The sequence below is a fragment of the Engraulis encrasicolus genome, chromosome 15, assembly GCF_034702125.1.
Source record: "Engraulis encrasicolus isolate BLACKSEA-1 chromosome 15, IST_EnEncr_1.0, whole genome shotgun sequence".
In the NCBI taxonomy this organism is placed as follows: domain Eukaryota; kingdom Metazoa; phylum Chordata; class Actinopteri; order Clupeiformes; family Engraulidae; genus Engraulis; species Engraulis encrasicolus.
The window spans coordinates 41,775,444-41,793,063 of NC_085871.1; the positions used below are offsets into that span (position 1 = coordinate 41,775,444).

The window sequence follows — 17,620 nt, forward strand, 5'->3', positions numbered from 1 at the left end:
GCAAGGTCACATATTGGGATGCGCCCAAAGAGAGGGCAGCTCTGACAAAAATAGAGCTCTCCCCTAATCGGCAGCCGACATCCACAGACATCCGCACCGTATTGGAAACATTGGAATCGAATGCTGGCAAAGCAGTGCTCATCACTTTGTCGGAACCGGTATGCGGAGGCCCTAAGGAGCTGTTTCCACGTAGCAGGATAATTTTATTTTTGGATATTTTTTTTCTCCTGGTTACATTGGTTTAGGCCTTCCGTTTCCACGTAGCAGGATATTTTTATATTTGGATTTTTTTTTCTCCTGGTTACATTGGTTTAGGCCTTCCGCTTCCACGTAGCAGATTTTATATCCAGATATAAAAAAGCAGGCTTCAAAAATATCCTATTTAGGGGGGTGAAACGCATGTGTTACAATGGAGGATTTATTTGTATCCACATGTTGCATTTACACCTAAACAGGAGAAAAAATACCCTGCTAAAAAAAATATCCTACTACGTGGAAACAGCACCTAAGATTCAATTATTTAACTCGAGGGGTAGTGAGAAATGTGCTTATTTCCACAAATGATGATCCATTGCTTAAATGTCATTCTGCAATTGTTACTGGTGAAATATTTCCCAAGGGGATCAGAACACATTAACAGAAAAACAGGCTTATGTCCGCTAGTCATACCGTCATAGAAATAAGTTTGTACACCCTTTACAATTTCTCACATTTTAATTGAAATTGGCTATTTAACATGGTCTGATCTTCACTGGAATCACATGAATGAACAAAAGGTGTCCGCTTTATCTAATACCACCCAAACAATTGCATAATTTCATAATTTTTTGGCCATAAGATGTTTAAAGTCACAGGACAGCAAGGCATAACTAAGTACACCCTTGCATTCAATAGCTGCTCCTTTAGTTGCAATAAACTTAACCAGTCGGTTCTTGTGGTTGCCGATCAGACGGGCAAAAATTCAGGATGAATCTTGTCTGGCTCTTCTTTACAAAATTGCTCCTCTTCAGCAAAGTTTCTGGGATGTCTTGACATTTTTGAGGTCATGCCATATCATCTCAATTGTTTTTTGTCAGGGCTTTGACTTGGCTATTTCAGAATGTGTACTCAATTGTTATAAGCCATTGTAAAGTCGATTTACTTCTAAAATATGGATTGTTGTTCTGTTTCAGCGGCCATCCTATTGTGCGCTTCAACCGTGACAGATTGCCATGTTTTTCTGTAAAATATCTCAATAAATTTGTCAGTACATTGTTATAGCAATAGCAAACTGACAAGGGCCTGAGGAAACTCGTGAAGCGGTCCACATTTTTGTGCTCAATAAATTGGTGAGCAGCCACAGTGTGCGGATTTTTTTTCTTTTACGCATGTTTGTTTGATCCAGCTCCTGTTTTACTGGATGGGCGCACATCATTTACACTATTTTCGACAGAAACCCCATGAATTTTGTTTTGGCAGAATGAACCCCATTCTTGTTTATCTCCGTCAGTATTGTGGATATGTCAACAGAGAGGGCGATATGTTCCAGTGATTTCTGTAAGTCTTCAGCTGACCCTCTTGGACTGTTTTTAACCTAATTAAGGACTGTGCTTTGTCCTTGGAGTAATTTTGCAGGGCAAAGACCACTTGGGACAAAAGCAACACTGCTAAGCTGACTCCATTCATATGCTTTCTATTACCATGCATTTGTGAACATCAAGACTTTTACAAATGGATTTGTAAACCTTTTAGAGATGTATAAAACTCTTGATCATAGGTCTTCAGAGAAATATTTGAAGGGAGGCATGGACCAGACAATGCCTTTCCATCGAGATTGAACTCTTGACTGGTGTGCACTTTCCACTGGACAGGGCAGCTATATGCAACACCAGAGCGACTGACTTTATTAAACAATTTGATGGATTTCAGTATTGTTTGTCTGAACTTCTCTAATGAGCTTTTGAGGGATCCAAAGCCACGGGTATACTAATTATGTCAGAGGGTGACAAGGGCTTTTGGTGGAGGTCGGAACCAAAAATGTTTTATTTGTTTCTCAGGGGAAAATTTTAATGGTTTTAATTGTGGATTAATGAACTGAAATGTGTGCAGGTGGGGTTGGTGAACACGATGGGTGGGTGTGAGGTTTTTGATGCGCAGGTGATTGAACACACGGCAGCGGAGAAGGCGGAGGAGTGGGGAGTCAGGACTGGGGACTGCAAGTACACCATTCGGAAATTGCACTGTCCGCTCTGCACATGTTCACCACGCAGGGCTGCACTATCTGTTCTGCGCATGTGCGACTGTACTTCGCCAAAAGCCTGCCTGTAAGATTTGTTTTATTCAAGCAATTTCCATTTTATGACTGTTTATTAATACACATAATAATATACATTTAATAGACCCCTATAATGGAAATACTCGGGATAATGTAAAGCTGGTATGAGGAAAATACTCAGACATACCATTTTCTTGGGTTTATTAAACAACAAGTTAAAGATTAACTGCTTGCTGTTATTAACAGCTTGTGGCCATTCGTCAAAGATATCGATCAGACGCTGAAAGAAGTGCGTTTTGTCAGTCTTGACAGATAGCCAACAATTCATAATTAAACATGGAGAATTAATCATAGACTTTCTGACAAAGCTAATTCAGTATGGGCTTCCCGCACAACAAGTCTTATACATATTATTTTTTTGTTTATAATTCATAGTGTTATGGGGAGGGGCAAGACACTTACACACTCACACACACACACACACACACACACACACGCTTACAGGACTCTGTGCCCACAACCAAAATAAATATTTGACTTTAACTACTCTCGTGTGTCTTGGTGTGTTTGGGAGTACAATGTTCCTCGAGGCAGTTGATAATAAGAGGGGGTGCCGCTTGACAACGCGCACCTCCTACCTGTGACACTAATGCCGCCTTCTCTTAAGACTATTTGCATCTTGTGGTCATTAAAATTATGATAGTATGTAAGAGTGGAATAAGTTAAAGCAGACACTGTTCTTTCTTGTGATTTCCGGGAAGATCAGACCATGTCTTATAACCACTTTTGACAGAAATGTAAGAAAGGGTGTATAGACGTTTTCCAATGACTGTAGTTACCAAGGCACAGTACACTACAATTATGTAATTAATTAACTTAACTTAATTAACATTTTGAAAAAATGACATAATTAACATTTGATTCTGAGTGGTACCGTTTGCTGCGGTAGGTCTTGTCTTCTGTGCGAATGTCCTGGCTTCTATTTGATATAATACTTCCACACTGTCCAAAGTAGGGCCTCTCTCCTTGAGTAAGCTGGTCTTGACTGATGGATCTGAAATTACCTAACTGCACTTTTTATGCAGTGGTAAGATGTGCATGTTTTTTTCTTGCTGTGAAAGTGTCTGTAATATCTTACCTATTATAGAATATACAGTATCATACCAGTTATAGAAGTACTTTAGAAGTCATTCTGGGCCTCTCCCTGCGCATTGAGGCGGTCCCTCTCCTCGTGAAGACGCTGGTGCCGTTTGGCCGCAAACGACTGTGCAAACGACTTCCCACACTGTCCACAGCGGTACGGCTTTTCCCCTGTGTGAGTGCGTAGGTGTGTTTTGAGATTTCCTATTTGGGAAAACTTTGCGCTGCACTCTGTACAGTGGTAGGGCTTCTCTCCTGTGTGGATGCGCTCGTGTATGATGAGCTGTTGAGCGTTCAAGAAGCTTCTACCGCAGTGGGCACAGTGGTAGGGCTTTTCTCCCGTGTGAGTGCGCAGGTGTTTCTTCAGCTTTCCTAACTGGGAAAAACTCTTTTCGCACTGTGTACAGTGATAGGGCTTCTCTCCGGTGTGAGCCAGTTTGTGTATGGCCAGACTATTCTCTGCAGTGTGGGACAGCTTCCGTACGGTAAGACTGTTCTCTCCAGTGTGGGTCAGCTTGTGTATGGTGAGACTGTTCTCTCCGGTGTGAGACAGCTTGTGTAGCAATCCTCTTCCTGTCCTCTCATTGTGGATTAGCTGGTGGCGCTTGGCCGCAAACGAGTGTGCAAACGACTTCCCACAATGCTTGCACCGGTAAGGTTTCTCTCCTGTGTGCGTGCGCAGGTGTGTCGTGAGATTTCCTAACTGGGAGAATGTCTTGCCGCATAGTGTACAGTGATAGGGCTTCTCTCGTGTGTGAATGTGTTTATGTGTGGCGAGCGTCTGTGCATCCAGAAAATATTCGCCACAACCAGTACAATGGTAGGCCGTCCTTCCCATGCGTGTGTGCTGGTCTTGCTCGAGGTCGGCATTGTCTACTGTGCCATCGGGGTTGGCATCGTGTACTGTGTCGTCGAGATTGGCATTGTATACAGCGTGAATATCCTCATGATGCTTAGATGGGCTTCCACTATCCACTTCTGTCTCAGGGATGCCCGGGGATTTGCAGATTGCGGAAAATGACTGTTGTGATCCTTTTCCTGCCATTTCTACCAAAAAAGAAAAGAAAGAAACAATTAAAAATCATAAAGCTTGATACCATACATTTTTGCCTAGAACAACTCCCAATATGCCAGTTCAAAAGCAACTTAGGCACGCTTTTATTTAGTCATAAGGACTCTTCTTTCCATATTTAGTGAGACTGTAGCTAGCATATACCTTATACAGTGTCGTGCATATGTTTTTGCCCCCCTACTGATGTTTTACTTTTTTGCACATTTGGCACACTTAAAAGGTGCTGCAACTGTTAAACTGGCTGCGGCGCAGGCTATATCCGGCTGTTGCGCAGCCTGTAAGAACGGCATTGTTTCTAAACAAACCATGTTTTACATGTCAACAACCCGCGACTCTACAGAATGAAGTTTTGAGCAACTTTCAGCATCAGAAATAGGTGGAAAATAGAGATTTATGACGATGGCTAATTCGGTGCTGCTGACACATCACAGCCATTTTACACCGGATTTCCCCTTTAATGGAATAATGCCATAAAACCTGCATGTACCGTAATTGGCATTTTAATTTGCCTTTGGCCTTGTGTGTGTGTGTGTGTGTGTGTGTGTGTGTGTGTGTGTGTGTGTGTGTGTGTGTGTGTGTGTGTGTGTGTGTGTGTGTGTGTGTGTGTGTGAGTGTGCGTCATACCAGGATGACTACATGGATATCCACCATCTGCATCTTCTTCTTCTTTAACTTGGACAAGAACGTTCTGCAGTACACCATCCTCCTCTTCCTCTTTCTGAAAATCAAAAGTGGCAGAAATTAATATGAATTAAGATGAATATTGAGTGTGGATTAAGATTAAGATTAAGATTGTGTGTGTGTGTGTGTGTGTGTGTGTGTGTGTGTGTGTGTGTGTGTGTGTGTGTGTGTGTGCGCATGTGTGCACGTGCACATACCACAGCATTGGGCTGGCTGTCCCCATCTTGCAGCCACTCGGTCACTTCCTGAATCGTCCTGCAGGAGACACAATTAAGAATGGGCAAAGGTCAAAGGTCAAAGGTGGAAGCTGATGTTTATGTTCAACCAGAAAATCCACAGTATGGTTTTATCTCCTGCTATAATCTCTCATCTTAAAAGTGCACTGCGTAGGACAGTGGCCAGAATAGGTATTGCAACTATGCTGCTAATTGAAACGGCGCTGTCTATTTTCAAATTTGGACTTTTCGTGAATAATTACCAGGTAATAAACTCATACTTAATAATTTTGACCAAAGTATAGTCAGTTTTACTGCTAAAAATGTCTATTTCTGGAAATTCAAAATGGCGAACACAGAGAAGAACCCCTTATTCATGTATGAAGTGCAATTTTCCTGGTTATAATGAATACTTTTAGTAGTTTAGTTTAATACTTAGAAGTTTAGTAGTGCACTTAATATTTTAATCAGAAGCATTAATTCTGTAAATAAACCAGTACTAAAAATATTACACAGTGCACCTTAAAGTCCAAGGACATGTTTTCTGCAGTGATGACGATTTGCTTGCTGCAGGATACACATGCACTTGCACTTTGCTGTACATTTTTCAAGCGGTAGAGCACCAGATACGTGTGTACAGTGCAATATTGACAGAGCCACCAGGGGCGATCTTTCAAACTTCCATGTTGGTGTGCCTTAAGGTGCCGTGCGTAATTCAAGTCACAAAGCAAGCATGTCTCTGACCTAACCACAGGCTTATTCATGACAATCATACTAAGTAAAAAAGTAAGTAAAATACAAACTGGATTCCAAAAAAGTTGGGGCACTTAGTATTTTGTGAATAAAATGAAAAATGCTGTCATTTTGGAAATATTCAATATGTTAATAAGATGAAGCATTGTGCAAAAACAGCATATCAGTTGATAAAGCTAAGCAGAATTATTATTTCCAGCAAAATATGTGCTCATTTAAAATTTCATACCTTCAACAAATCCTAAAAAAGTTGGGACAGGGCAAATAGTGCTGTAATGAAGTTGGATAAGACTAAAAAGACAGGACATAAGAGGAGACTTAACAGTTACCGTAGTTACAATGACCGATGGCATGATTTTTATTACATAAAAACAAAAAAAAACCTTTTTTTTGTCCTAAACGTGATGTCAGCAGCTGCTCAACTGGTTGGCATATTCTTCATTGTGTTGTCCTTTTTGTTATGCTTAAAACAACATATCCTGACGGCAAGCTGACCATTTTATTGATTGATTTGCCCATAAATTAGTTGGCAATGAATAGGTTTCTTAGATAGTCGACTAAAAACACAAAACAAAAAAAATCCATACAATAGTGGCACTAGCTGCCATTGCGTCACCCTGATGTGTGCTACAGCTGCAACGTCCCTGACCCAAATAAGTAATAAGTACCTCGACATCTTGGCTTCTGAGAGACACAATCTCTCTGTGATGGTTCTTTATGCAATCATGTTGGTTTTCAACATAATTCATTTTAAAAATGTTCTTCCTTGTATTGTTTTTTAATATTATGCAAATATTATAACATTTCATCATGTATCCTTGTGTGTGTGTGTGTGTGTGTGTGTGTGTGTGTGTGTGTGTGTGTGTGTGTGTGTGTGTGTGTGTGTGTGTGTGATACCTGTGACTTCTCTGGTGGCTCTGCAGCTGCTGTTTCAGGTCCCCCAGTTCATTCTTCAGAACAGCAATACTCTGCAGAAAACAAAAATGCAAACACACACAAACACACAGAAGTGCACATGTTCATGATATTATTATTTGATGACCGTAGCCTACAGTCATGTAAGAGATAAACACTAAGTTTTTAAAATATATATATTTTTAGGGCTTTTTTTGCCTTTATTATTTGATAGGAAAGTGAAGTGAACAGACAGGAAATGGCTGGGAGAGAGAGGTGGGGAAGGATCGGAAATGACCTGGGTCGCGAATCGAAATGACAAAATAAAATGACAAAATTACATGTTTTGTAAAGGACTCTTACTTTGTAGAAATTACATTTGCAATACAATTAAGTGATATTTCAGGGAACCTTGAGAAGTAGCCTGATTATCGACTTTCAAATCTCTTCGAGACTTGGTCTGAGCACAACAATTAATATTTCCCAAAACGGCATTTCCCAAACAGCCTCCCTAGGTTTGCTAATGGTTGTTTGCTTCCCAACAAAGTGGGGGGAGTTCCCAATTGCGGGAGCTCAGAAAGTACTTGCATTGCTCTTGACCTGACTGGTAGCAACGCTGAGGCTGTTTGTCACTAGGAGGGCACGGCCTGGCTACTAGAGAAGGTGGGTCTGTTTTAAAGGAGGCTGCCTTCAATATAGGCCTAGAGTGCAGGGGGGAAATCCTGGTTTGTGTTCATACTACGGCCATTGAAGGACTTAATGGCCCTTTGAGGAATTTGAAGTGCCCCCTCGATTGAAAAAGGTTCCCCACCCCTGCTATGGGGCATCTAAGTCATGTCCTTCTATTTCTGATCCGTGGGGCTGTAGCTCGCTACATTTTGAATGGAAGTCAATGGAGCGAGTCAAGCTAAATACTGATTTAATTTGGCATGTGCTCTGGGATTTCACCTATGATAGCAGTGATTTTTAAAAGGTTTGGATTGGCGTCGTAAGACCGCCCGACCGCCGCACCGCGGCTGAAGTGGCTGCACGTCAGACGTGTGACTTCTGTTGTGTAGTCCAAATAATTGCTTATTTTTGCACGCTTGCAACTCACGAATCGCTTGACAAGTCAAGTCGACAATCACAACATTGGTTATCATTAATTCCTTGGTACAGCACATGTGTGATCTAGGGGGGGATTTGAGGTGGATCGGAAAATAGGTTTGATCAGTCCATTACAGCCCAGGGGTGCATTTCTGGAAAGCGTAGTTGTTAGCATTTATCAACTTTGGTAGTTGCTAATGGGAAATTGCATTGCAACCAACATAACATGCAACCACCATGCAACCAGGCATAAAAGGCAATTTCGTTGTGTGCAGTGAACACTTGTGTGCTGTGGAGTGCTGTGTCACAATGACAATGGGAGTTGGAGTTTCCCAGGTGGGCTTTAACAAAACACACCATAGTGTGGAGGAGACACACACTCACCTCCTTGGCTTGTGTTAGTGAGTTGTCTTTGTCTTCCAGTTGTTTCTGCAGTTCATCCACCTGGAGCTTCAGCTGCCGGCTGGCCTCCACCTGCTCCGATACTAGGGTCCTTCCATGTTCAGCCGTCCTCTTCTCCAGACGGTGGATTAACATGCATAGAGCCATGTTACGCTGAAACTCACTCTGATGAACACACACGTCACACACCATCATCATCATCATCATCATCATCATCCACAACCACCCACACGCAACATCATAATCATCTCACACACACACACACACACACACACACACACACACACACACACACACACACACACACACACACACACACTGTTTAATATGACCTTGGTCTACCTAGGAAGTACCAATAAAGATGTAAATATGTGTAGATCACCTTCAGGGAAGCAAACAGGTGGGGGCAAAGGGTTCAGTTGTTACAGGCCCAGGGGGAGGGGAGCCCCCGGAAGTAGGTCCCCATTGCATTTTATGTATGGGGGTTATCAAGACACAAAGGGTTTACCTACTTGCAATGCTTCTGTGATGAATCGGCTGGCTTTCTCAAGGTCGCTGCAGGCTTGCTTGTGATTTGCCACAATATGGTAGGAAATTTCTTTTACCTAAAAGCGAAAAACATTTGATCAGTGATTTCAGTGACAACATATTGTGTGTGTAAAGTAAATTGTGTATGAAAGTAAATTGAGTATGAAATATAATGTGTATGCATGAGAGAGAGAGAGAGAACGAGAGAGAGAGAGAGAGAGAGAGAGAGAGAGAGAGAGAGAGAGAGAGAGAGAGAGAGAGAGAGAGAGAGAGAGAGAGCGAGCGAGAGACACAACACTGGCGAGGCTTTGCCCTTAGCTTGTGCTACATGTAAATACAAACAAGGACCAAAAGTTTTTTTCCCCCTCATTTCCTCACACTGCTCTTGGAACTGTAGCAAATACCACTGTAATACCTGTGAGCGAATTTGGATAAAAGTGTCAGCTAAGTGTAATTTAATGTCATGTCATGTGATGTAATGCAGACAACTTGCTGTCATCAGACTTGTGAAGTAGGCAGGGCCTTAAAATTCACTTTTTTCACCTCCAGCCAAATGGCAGATGTTAGATCATACTAGCCGACCGTACACACACTTACTAATGGGCTTAAGTGGCTAGTAAGTTGGCCTTTTCTACCAGCCAAAATGAAATTTCACCAGCATTTGGCCCGTTGGCTGGTGTCAATTTAGAGCTCTGGTAGGTCTATCAATGAACACACACATGCACTGACTCACTGGCCCACCACACTCCTGTACCTTGATCCCCTGCTCTCCTACTACCACCCACATGTTGTTGTGCAATACTGAATACAGTGCAATATACAGTATAGGCTACTTGTGCAGTGCAATAGTTATGCAGTGCAACATCATAGAATTTGGGAGCATATCTACAATACATAGATACTCTGTGTGGTGTAATGTGTCCAAACCTGGGCCCCAGCAACTACTGAAATATCTGAAAATGAAAACTGGTGCATTGCTTTGGGTAAATCTGAATGTGTAATTCCAGCTTTTATAAGTTATTCTTACTAAGTTTTTTCTAGATCTCTCGCCGTCTCTGTAGCACAAAACACCTCACGCTAATCCCCCTTCTTTTAGTAGACTATTCTATTATTCTATAGGCTACTGAGTGGTAAATCCCCGTGTAGAGTCTGCACCACTGACATATATTTAAATGGTCTGCAAAAACAAGTTCTCAATCCATAACGTAAATTGTAGCCCCTATTTGTGAATAGCTCTAGTGAGTGGACAGTAAAAGGGCATCCATTCACAGGGGAAATCTCTGATCTAACAAAACGTCAGACACGTCAGTTCAGGGAACTTTTGGTGTACTTATTGTCATTGTAGTCTGTAGCCCATCTTCTCCAACTGTTTAACCATTCTAAAGGTATTACATTACTTCAATCCAAACTCACCACACACTCCATTATAGCGTGTATGCTGCGTTGAAAGTATGGAACTTCAAGCCAAGGGCACGATGTCAAAAACAAGGATGGCTTTGTCCAATCAGGCCTGATGTTAGAATGCCTAGAACTGGAAGTGACAGCAGTCCATTTAATAAAAAGAATCTCGTTTTCCTTTCCACTAGCCTCACTAACATCAGTTGTACATTTCTTCCCGGCGTACAATCTAACCTAGAGACAAAAGCAAGGGAGAAAACGACAAGGACAAAAGGATCTATCGGTAAAAGTAGCTTACGCGACGCTTTTTTATTTACTTTCCACAGACATCCAGAAAATACTTCTTCTACTACTCTATTGGCGATCGGCATCCAGCTCGGCGCTTTACCGCCACCAGTTGTTGTGGATGTGCAATTGGGGTTGGTTTATCTCAATGGTTGGTCATGACCAGTGGGGTAAATTAAAGGTATTTTGAACATTAAAAAAAATTTTTTTAAAAAAGTTACTGCTTAATTGCATTGTGTAGTAATCTGGACATAACAGTGTTTCAATCCTGGGGGGAAATGCTATATAAACAATACACGTTTTTTTCTGTCTGTATGAATCTCATATGACGCATCACAACCACTTTACAGGTTGGCTCATTATATTGTCCACTGAATCATATAGGGTACATTTGCTCCCGTTTGGCAAGTGTCTATTCCAATTCTCTCACCATCTTCCAGTTCTCCCACTAGGTTTCACCACTGCATTAATTGAGAACACAACATGAGGCACAGCACTTGTGTTTTGTGTGTGTGTGTGTGTGTGTGTGTGGAAATTATGATTATGCCTTTGCAGTACATCAATAGATTTTCCTTCTGTCTTAAAACTTAGTCTTTCTTTTAAGACCATAGACAGAATGTGGGATCATATCAGAATGGCAGACAAGATTGCTCGTCTGGACACTTTGCATGTTCTAAAACCTGGAATATGAGCTCCTCCCTTCTGGAAGACGTTCTACCAGAAAAAAATAATTTAATATCAACACTCTTTTCTCCCTCATTCTATAGCACTGCTTAACGAAAGGGAAGAACAGTAGGCTGCACACATCTGCTTGGAATGCATACTTCCCTTTTTAACACCACTCAGGACTATTTAAGGTTTTTAAATTAAATCAATTTATTGAACTGTGCTGCCCTAACAGCTTTTGGACCTAGATGACCAGACTATAGGCCATATTATGTTTTATGTGCGTTTATATGTGGATTGTGGAGAAGTGTCATGCAAGACAAATTTCTGTGCAAACAGACAATAAAGTTTATCTCGTCTTATTGCATCTTATCCGCACACTCACACACACAGGGCCGCTAACAGCTTCTGCTGGGCCTAGGAAAAAGTCATCTGAAAGGGCCCCCTACCCAATACATACAATGTGCAATACAATACAATGTAATGGGGACCCGACTCTGGGCCCCCTATCTCCCTGGGCCCGGGACAACATACCCCTTTGTCCCCCTCTGTCAGCGGGCCTGCGCACACTCACACACACATAAATTAACTGAAACAGTGTTGGCAGAGAGGATTCATTTTCAAACCTTGATTTACTAAAAAGTATAACAAAAACACATAGAAAACCAAGACACAAGGAAAATCGTATGTACAAAGTCAAGGAAGTATTACGTACAATATATACAAAGGCAATGAGGAGAACATCTCTTCCAGGGAGGCAGTGAGCTGGACTGAGGCCCAAGGTACCCTAATGCTGAAGTTGGTGAATAGGGTGCAAGACTTCGGTAGAAAACTGAAAGTAAAGTCCACAACACCAAGCTTCCGTTTCTCTTATTTTAATGTAACGTTTCGGGTTCGCGGCTGCCCAAAACGTCACATTAAAATAAGAGAAACGGGAGCTTCGTGTCGCGGACTTTACTTTCAGTTTTCATGTGATTTTTGCTAGTCCTGTACACAATCTTTCTGAGACGATTGTGCATGTTTTTCTCTTTTTGACAATTGCAAGACTTCTATAGAACATGCCATTATCACTTGATATCACACACCAGTTATTCCACTGTACCTAACCAGGTACGTACACTGTAATTGTGTACCCTAATGGGAGGTGTGACGGCCATAGATAGCTTTACTGACTATGCAACACAGGACAACATAAAAAGGTCAGAGAACCAGGGGGTAATTCCAAGACCATGATTCACTAGTGAACTGAGGTAGTGGTAAATTACTGAAGGATGGCCCATTGCTATTGGAGGACACAACTCTCAACAGGTGATGTGAACAAGGCCCATTTCTTTCTTTTCTTAAAAAACAAACAAACAAAAAAACAGGTTGAAGCTTTATCTGTCTAGACAGGTAATAGACAGATAGGACACCACCGCCCCCCAAAGAAAATGGGTGATCCAATATAAACAACCAATAAGAAAAACCATTTGAAAAGGTATGAAATGAGGGGGGGATTTGTGTCCAATTAAAACGAACATGAAGGACAGCATATTGTCAGAAGGAATTTTCAGTTTCAGTCCCACGGACATACAAGTCTCAGAACCTGAGCAAAGGAGCTAAGAAAAATATCATTGCCGCTGCTGGACAATTGAACCTGGTCGCTGCCGAACTGATCAGCCTTGTAGTGGCGTATGCCGTCGTGCCTGACGAACACCCCGTTCATCTCCGAGAGGAACTCGGCCAACTCCCAGTTCACCCACTTCCGCGCACGCTCCATCTTCTTCGGCCGTATGCCTCCCCAGTACCGCCTGCAATAATAATAATGACAATGATTATAATAATAATATTTATTTTTATTTTATTTTATTTCCTTTCAAGATGCCCAAGGACAGAATGTTAAAATAGTAGCACGTTAAAACAGTAGTAAGATAAGCAGTATAACAGTAGAAATTAACAAAGGTCAGCAATCAGTGTTAAAAGGTGTAGTAGCAGAGAAGTCAGTGATTGTACTGTACATGCTAAAAGGCATAGCAGCATTATTACATTACATTGCACTTAGCTGACGCTTTCATTTATTCAAAGCGACTTACAACTATTATTTTTCAGGGTAATGGTTATAGTCCCTGGAGCAATGTGGGGTTGGGGCCTTGCTCAAGGGCACTTCAGCCATGGATGGAGATGCAGGGAGAGGTCAGGGGGGGGATACGAACCGGCAATCCCTAGATTGAAAGACCAACTCTCTAGCCACTAGGCCACGGCTGCCCCCAAACATTATTTCAGTGTTTCAAGAGGTTGCGTTCAGCTTTGATTCCCTCAGCTCCAGGCTCTGCCCCCAGGGCATCTGAACCCAGAGATGACGAGTGTCATTCAGGTTATTCAGTGCAAGGATGGAACTCCTCATTGGGAAAGCTGGCACAACCCCTCCTCATGAATAAATGAAGCGAAGGACAGCACTCTTCAGATTTCTTCTTTGTTTATTCGCCCACCATTACACGCTGAAGAAGGGCTCTGCCCGAAACGTTCGTGGGCGAATAAACAAAGAAGAAATCTGAAGAGTGCTGTCATTTGCTTCATTTATTCATTTATGTTTTTTTGTGGGATTCAGCACCCAGTTAAGAATTGTTAATTAGCCTATTTAGGCAATAGTGTGAGCGAGTCTTCTCGACTTTTTGACAACCCCTCCTCATTACATCTTCCTTGCTATTTTCTGCACAGTATTACAAGGGGAGCTCAAGTCCACAACCGGCAACCCTGTGATCCCAAGACCAACTCTCTAACCATTTAACCATTAATGCTGCTCCAGCATGACAGAAATAACATCTAAGATATTATAGAATCTAGTCCTACATTAGGAGGGAGGGATAGGGAGACTTCATTTGTAACACCCTCATTGCTAATAGATTTCATCAATCAATTTACAGGCTGAATAAGTGATTTATATGTGAAATATATTGAAAATCAATAACACAATTAAAAAAAGTGTGAAGAAATCTTGCACACCGTCCATTCCACCAACAAACTTTAATACATTTCGGTCATCCGACCTTCTTTAGGTTAACTTATACCGGTATTAAGTTCTATTTATAGTTTGCTGATGGAATGGACAGCGTGCGGGATGTTTCTTTACACGTGAATGACAGGTGACCGCGATTTCCTCGGGTTACTGTTGTTCCTGGAACGACATCGCAAAGTTGGCCCTGGATCAACATCTGGTTTATCTTACGTATGTTAGCCTATTCTAGGTCTGATTCCAAAAATTATCGGGCATGCCAAGTGCCGTCACATAGGCTTACGGCTCTGGTTATGGCTACAGTGGCTACGAATAGAGTTGTGCCTAAACCAAAACTAATTCCTAAACATAACCTGTTAGTGAAAATGTGTGCACCAACCTAACAACATGCCAAATTATGCCTTTACCAAAACTTAGTCCTAAACTTAACCTGTCAGTGAATAATTGTATTTTGTAACAGCATGCCACTTCTGCATAACTGATCTTAATCCATACTTCAGAAGACGTTACTGGCGCGAAATCTGACATAGATGACCACTCAAACCAGATGTTGATCCAGGGCCAACTTTGCGATGTCGTTCCAGGAACAACAGTAACCCGAGGAAATCGCGGTCATCTGAATGACAACCGCACTGGAATGAGAATATCCTGCACACCTGTCCAACTAAAGTGTACCGGTAATTTTGAACTAAAAAAAAAGGAAAAAAATGATATCAAATCAAGATAAAGACCTTTGGGTCATGGCCGAAAGCCCGATGACCATTTTGGGGAAGCGCTGGCGTAGGTAGGTCAGGTCCCGCTGCATGGCGGAGGCCAGGTGTACGGACCTCTCCTTCCCCAGGTCGTTGGCCCCGCAGTGGATCAGCAGCATGTGCGGCGCCAGCCGGTATCGGAGCCACTCCATGAACTTGGGGACGACCGACTCCCACCTGGAGATGCAAATTAATTAGGGATTACCGTAATTCAGTGATATCAAGTGATCGTTGATTGATCTTATCGAAAAACAGAAAGAACACACACCAGTAATTCCACTGTACGAGGTATGAGGTGCTCAGTTATGTGGCATACTGAATGTGTATGTCCTTTCATGGTATAGAGAGAGAAACGTTATCTCAATTTTCTTGTATGACCTGTGCATATGAAGAAACTGACTTGGCTTGACGTTCACTGTAAAGCTAGATTTATGCTTCGGAAGCAGAGTCTCTGCGTCCGTCCGTCCGTCTTCTGTCTGTACGAGTCCACGCCCCCCCTCGCAGAGGCTCTGTGACCGTCGTCGAGCGCCTCGAAAAAATTCTAACTATCTGTCGGACGGACGCGGAGGACGCAGACAAAAAGGCGCTATGATTGGTCATCTCGCCACTTCCTTGTTCTGTTCTTGTGGCAGCGCAATGCAAGTAGTTTGTGAGAGCAGAGCTGTATTCTGTTAAAAACTACATTAATGCCTTGTGCGTAAATGTGTGTAAATACACGAAGCTACAAGCTAAGTAACAAACAATGCATCAGTTGAACACTTGTGGCACAATGCCTGTGGTTTTACTACCGTAGCTTCCTCCACCGAATGTAAACACACATCGGCAGAATCAACTGTCTTTACATGCTTGCATTTTCTGCTCGTGAAAACAGACTGGGTATGTCAAATGGTGACACCAGTGCATAGCCTTTGCAATTCGTGTAAAAATACCTAGCTAACCGGGCTAGAAAGCAACATTGCTTTATAATGACCGCAGTGCTTACAATGCAGTGAAAGTAATCGCGCAATTTCAAATGTGTCTCGCGACGAGACCTCGGACCTCGCAGAACTCGCAGATGCATGAATACAATGTTGGTTCGTGGCCACTCCCACGCGACTTTTGATGAGCGCAGTTGCAGAAGTCTAATCTGACCATAACTGTGTACCCTAATGCGAGGTGTGACGGTACGGTAGTTCGCTTTACTGACGGCTATGCTAACTAGGCCAGCGAACTGGATCAGGAAGTTCCCCTGGACTGGCCTCCCACCTCATGCCGCTGGTCCCCAGCCACTCAATCTCCGCCTGGACTCCGAGGTTCGTACCCAGCGTGCGCCTGGCTCTCTCTTCCCCATGGACGACGTAGTCATCACCCATGATGAGGACAGTCGAGAACTCTGGGAAATAAAATAAAAACAAAAATATTTATATTTTTTTGATTAAATTAAATGCACTTTAAATGTTAAATAATGTTGCATTTTAATGTAATAGAAGGAAAAATACGTTTTTTTTCCACCAAGTGGAAAAGCATGTTTTTGGCTTGAAGAAAAAAAAAAAAATTGGCCCGCCCGCGTCCAAACTTAACTGCCGACCCCTGGTCTACATAGATCTTCAGCAACAACCCAGAGCAAACAGTCTATACGCAGGCTACAGTTACATGAATGTTTGAAAACACAATAGTGTACCCTTGTATTACATTTTACAGCAAGGTATACAGGCAATGTTCCCTCTAATTCTTGCATGTACTTGAGAAAACGCTCTATATCAGGGGCTTTACTATATCGCCCTATTTCACACACAATTTTGAGTTTTTTGAAAATGATTTGAAGACCCACTTGAAAATACTTTCAGTTTCAAAGCCCACAGTTTGAAAATCACTGCCCTATACTGCCACAGTGGGTTTACATACAGTGTCCAAACTCGCCATCCAACCTGTGCCTGCAGTTCACCTTGGAGCGCTGTTGAGCTGGCGCAGCCCATAAGGCTGGCGCTATTAGCACACAATTGTGCTTGATGTCGGCTGAGACCTGACAATATTACTGTGGGTTCTGAGAAACCGATGTGGATTTAAATCAAATGTACAATAACTTGGGAGTTATATCCTTCTGATTTCTTACAGGTTTGGCATTTATTGGCGCCACCTATAGCGAGTTCAGGCCAACTGAGAACCGTGCTGGAGCCCGTTCCCACACCTAATCGTGAACCGGCTGTCGTGTTCACGCCACAGATATTTGCGTTCGCGAACCGGAAAGTTGGTTCACAATGCGAACCGCAAAATACTAGGTTTTCCTCCGCAAACCGTGACGCAGCGTGGCCGCCAGCAGGTTCATCCGGGTAACACAGTCAGGTGCAAAAAAAATTCCAGAGCCCGATACGAACACGTGGGGTTCGCAGATAAGCACTTAAGTGCCGAACGTAACTGGTGCGGGCACCAGCTCCGGCTCCGTTCTGGTCAGGCTGAAAGCCCTAATAGAGGTTACCCGCCACCAACAGGATAATGTGTGTATTGCCTCCTCATCACCAATAG

The 17,620-nt window shown here is 42.5% G+C and overlaps 1 protein-coding gene across 1 annotated transcript; it reads right to left on the bottom strand.

Moving 5' to 3' along the window:
* Positions 1–3,013: 3,013 nt before the first annotated feature.
* On the bottom strand, positions 3,014–10,730 carry LOC134464653 (zinc finger and SCAN domain-containing protein 2-like). The gene is made up of 7 exons (XM_063218045.1): positions 10,439–10,730; positions 9,010–9,102; positions 8,480–8,662; positions 7,013–7,083; positions 5,345–5,402; positions 5,091–5,184; positions 3,014–4,441 (listed from the first exon to the last, which is right to left on the bottom strand). Exons 1-7 carry the CDS (start codon positions 10,448–10,450, stop codon positions 3,435–3,437), a joined length of 1,518 nt encoding a protein of 505 aa, XP_063074115.1. The 5' UTR covers positions 10,451–10,730; the 3' UTR covers positions 3,014–3,434.
* Positions 10,731–17,620: the final 6,890 nt, after the last annotated feature.

Bases quoted from the DNA above. Each gene is read 5' to 3' on its own strand.
- LOC134464653 (XM_063218045.1), bottom strand. The intron at 8,663-9,009 runs GTAGGTAAACCC...TGTGTTCATCAG, and splicing joins TCATCACAGAAGCATTGCAA to AGTGAGTTTCAGCGTAACAT. The intron at 7,084-8,479 runs GTGAGTGTGTGT...TGTTTTCTGCAG, and splicing joins CACTAACACAAGCCAAGGAG to AGTATTGCTGTTCTGAAGAA.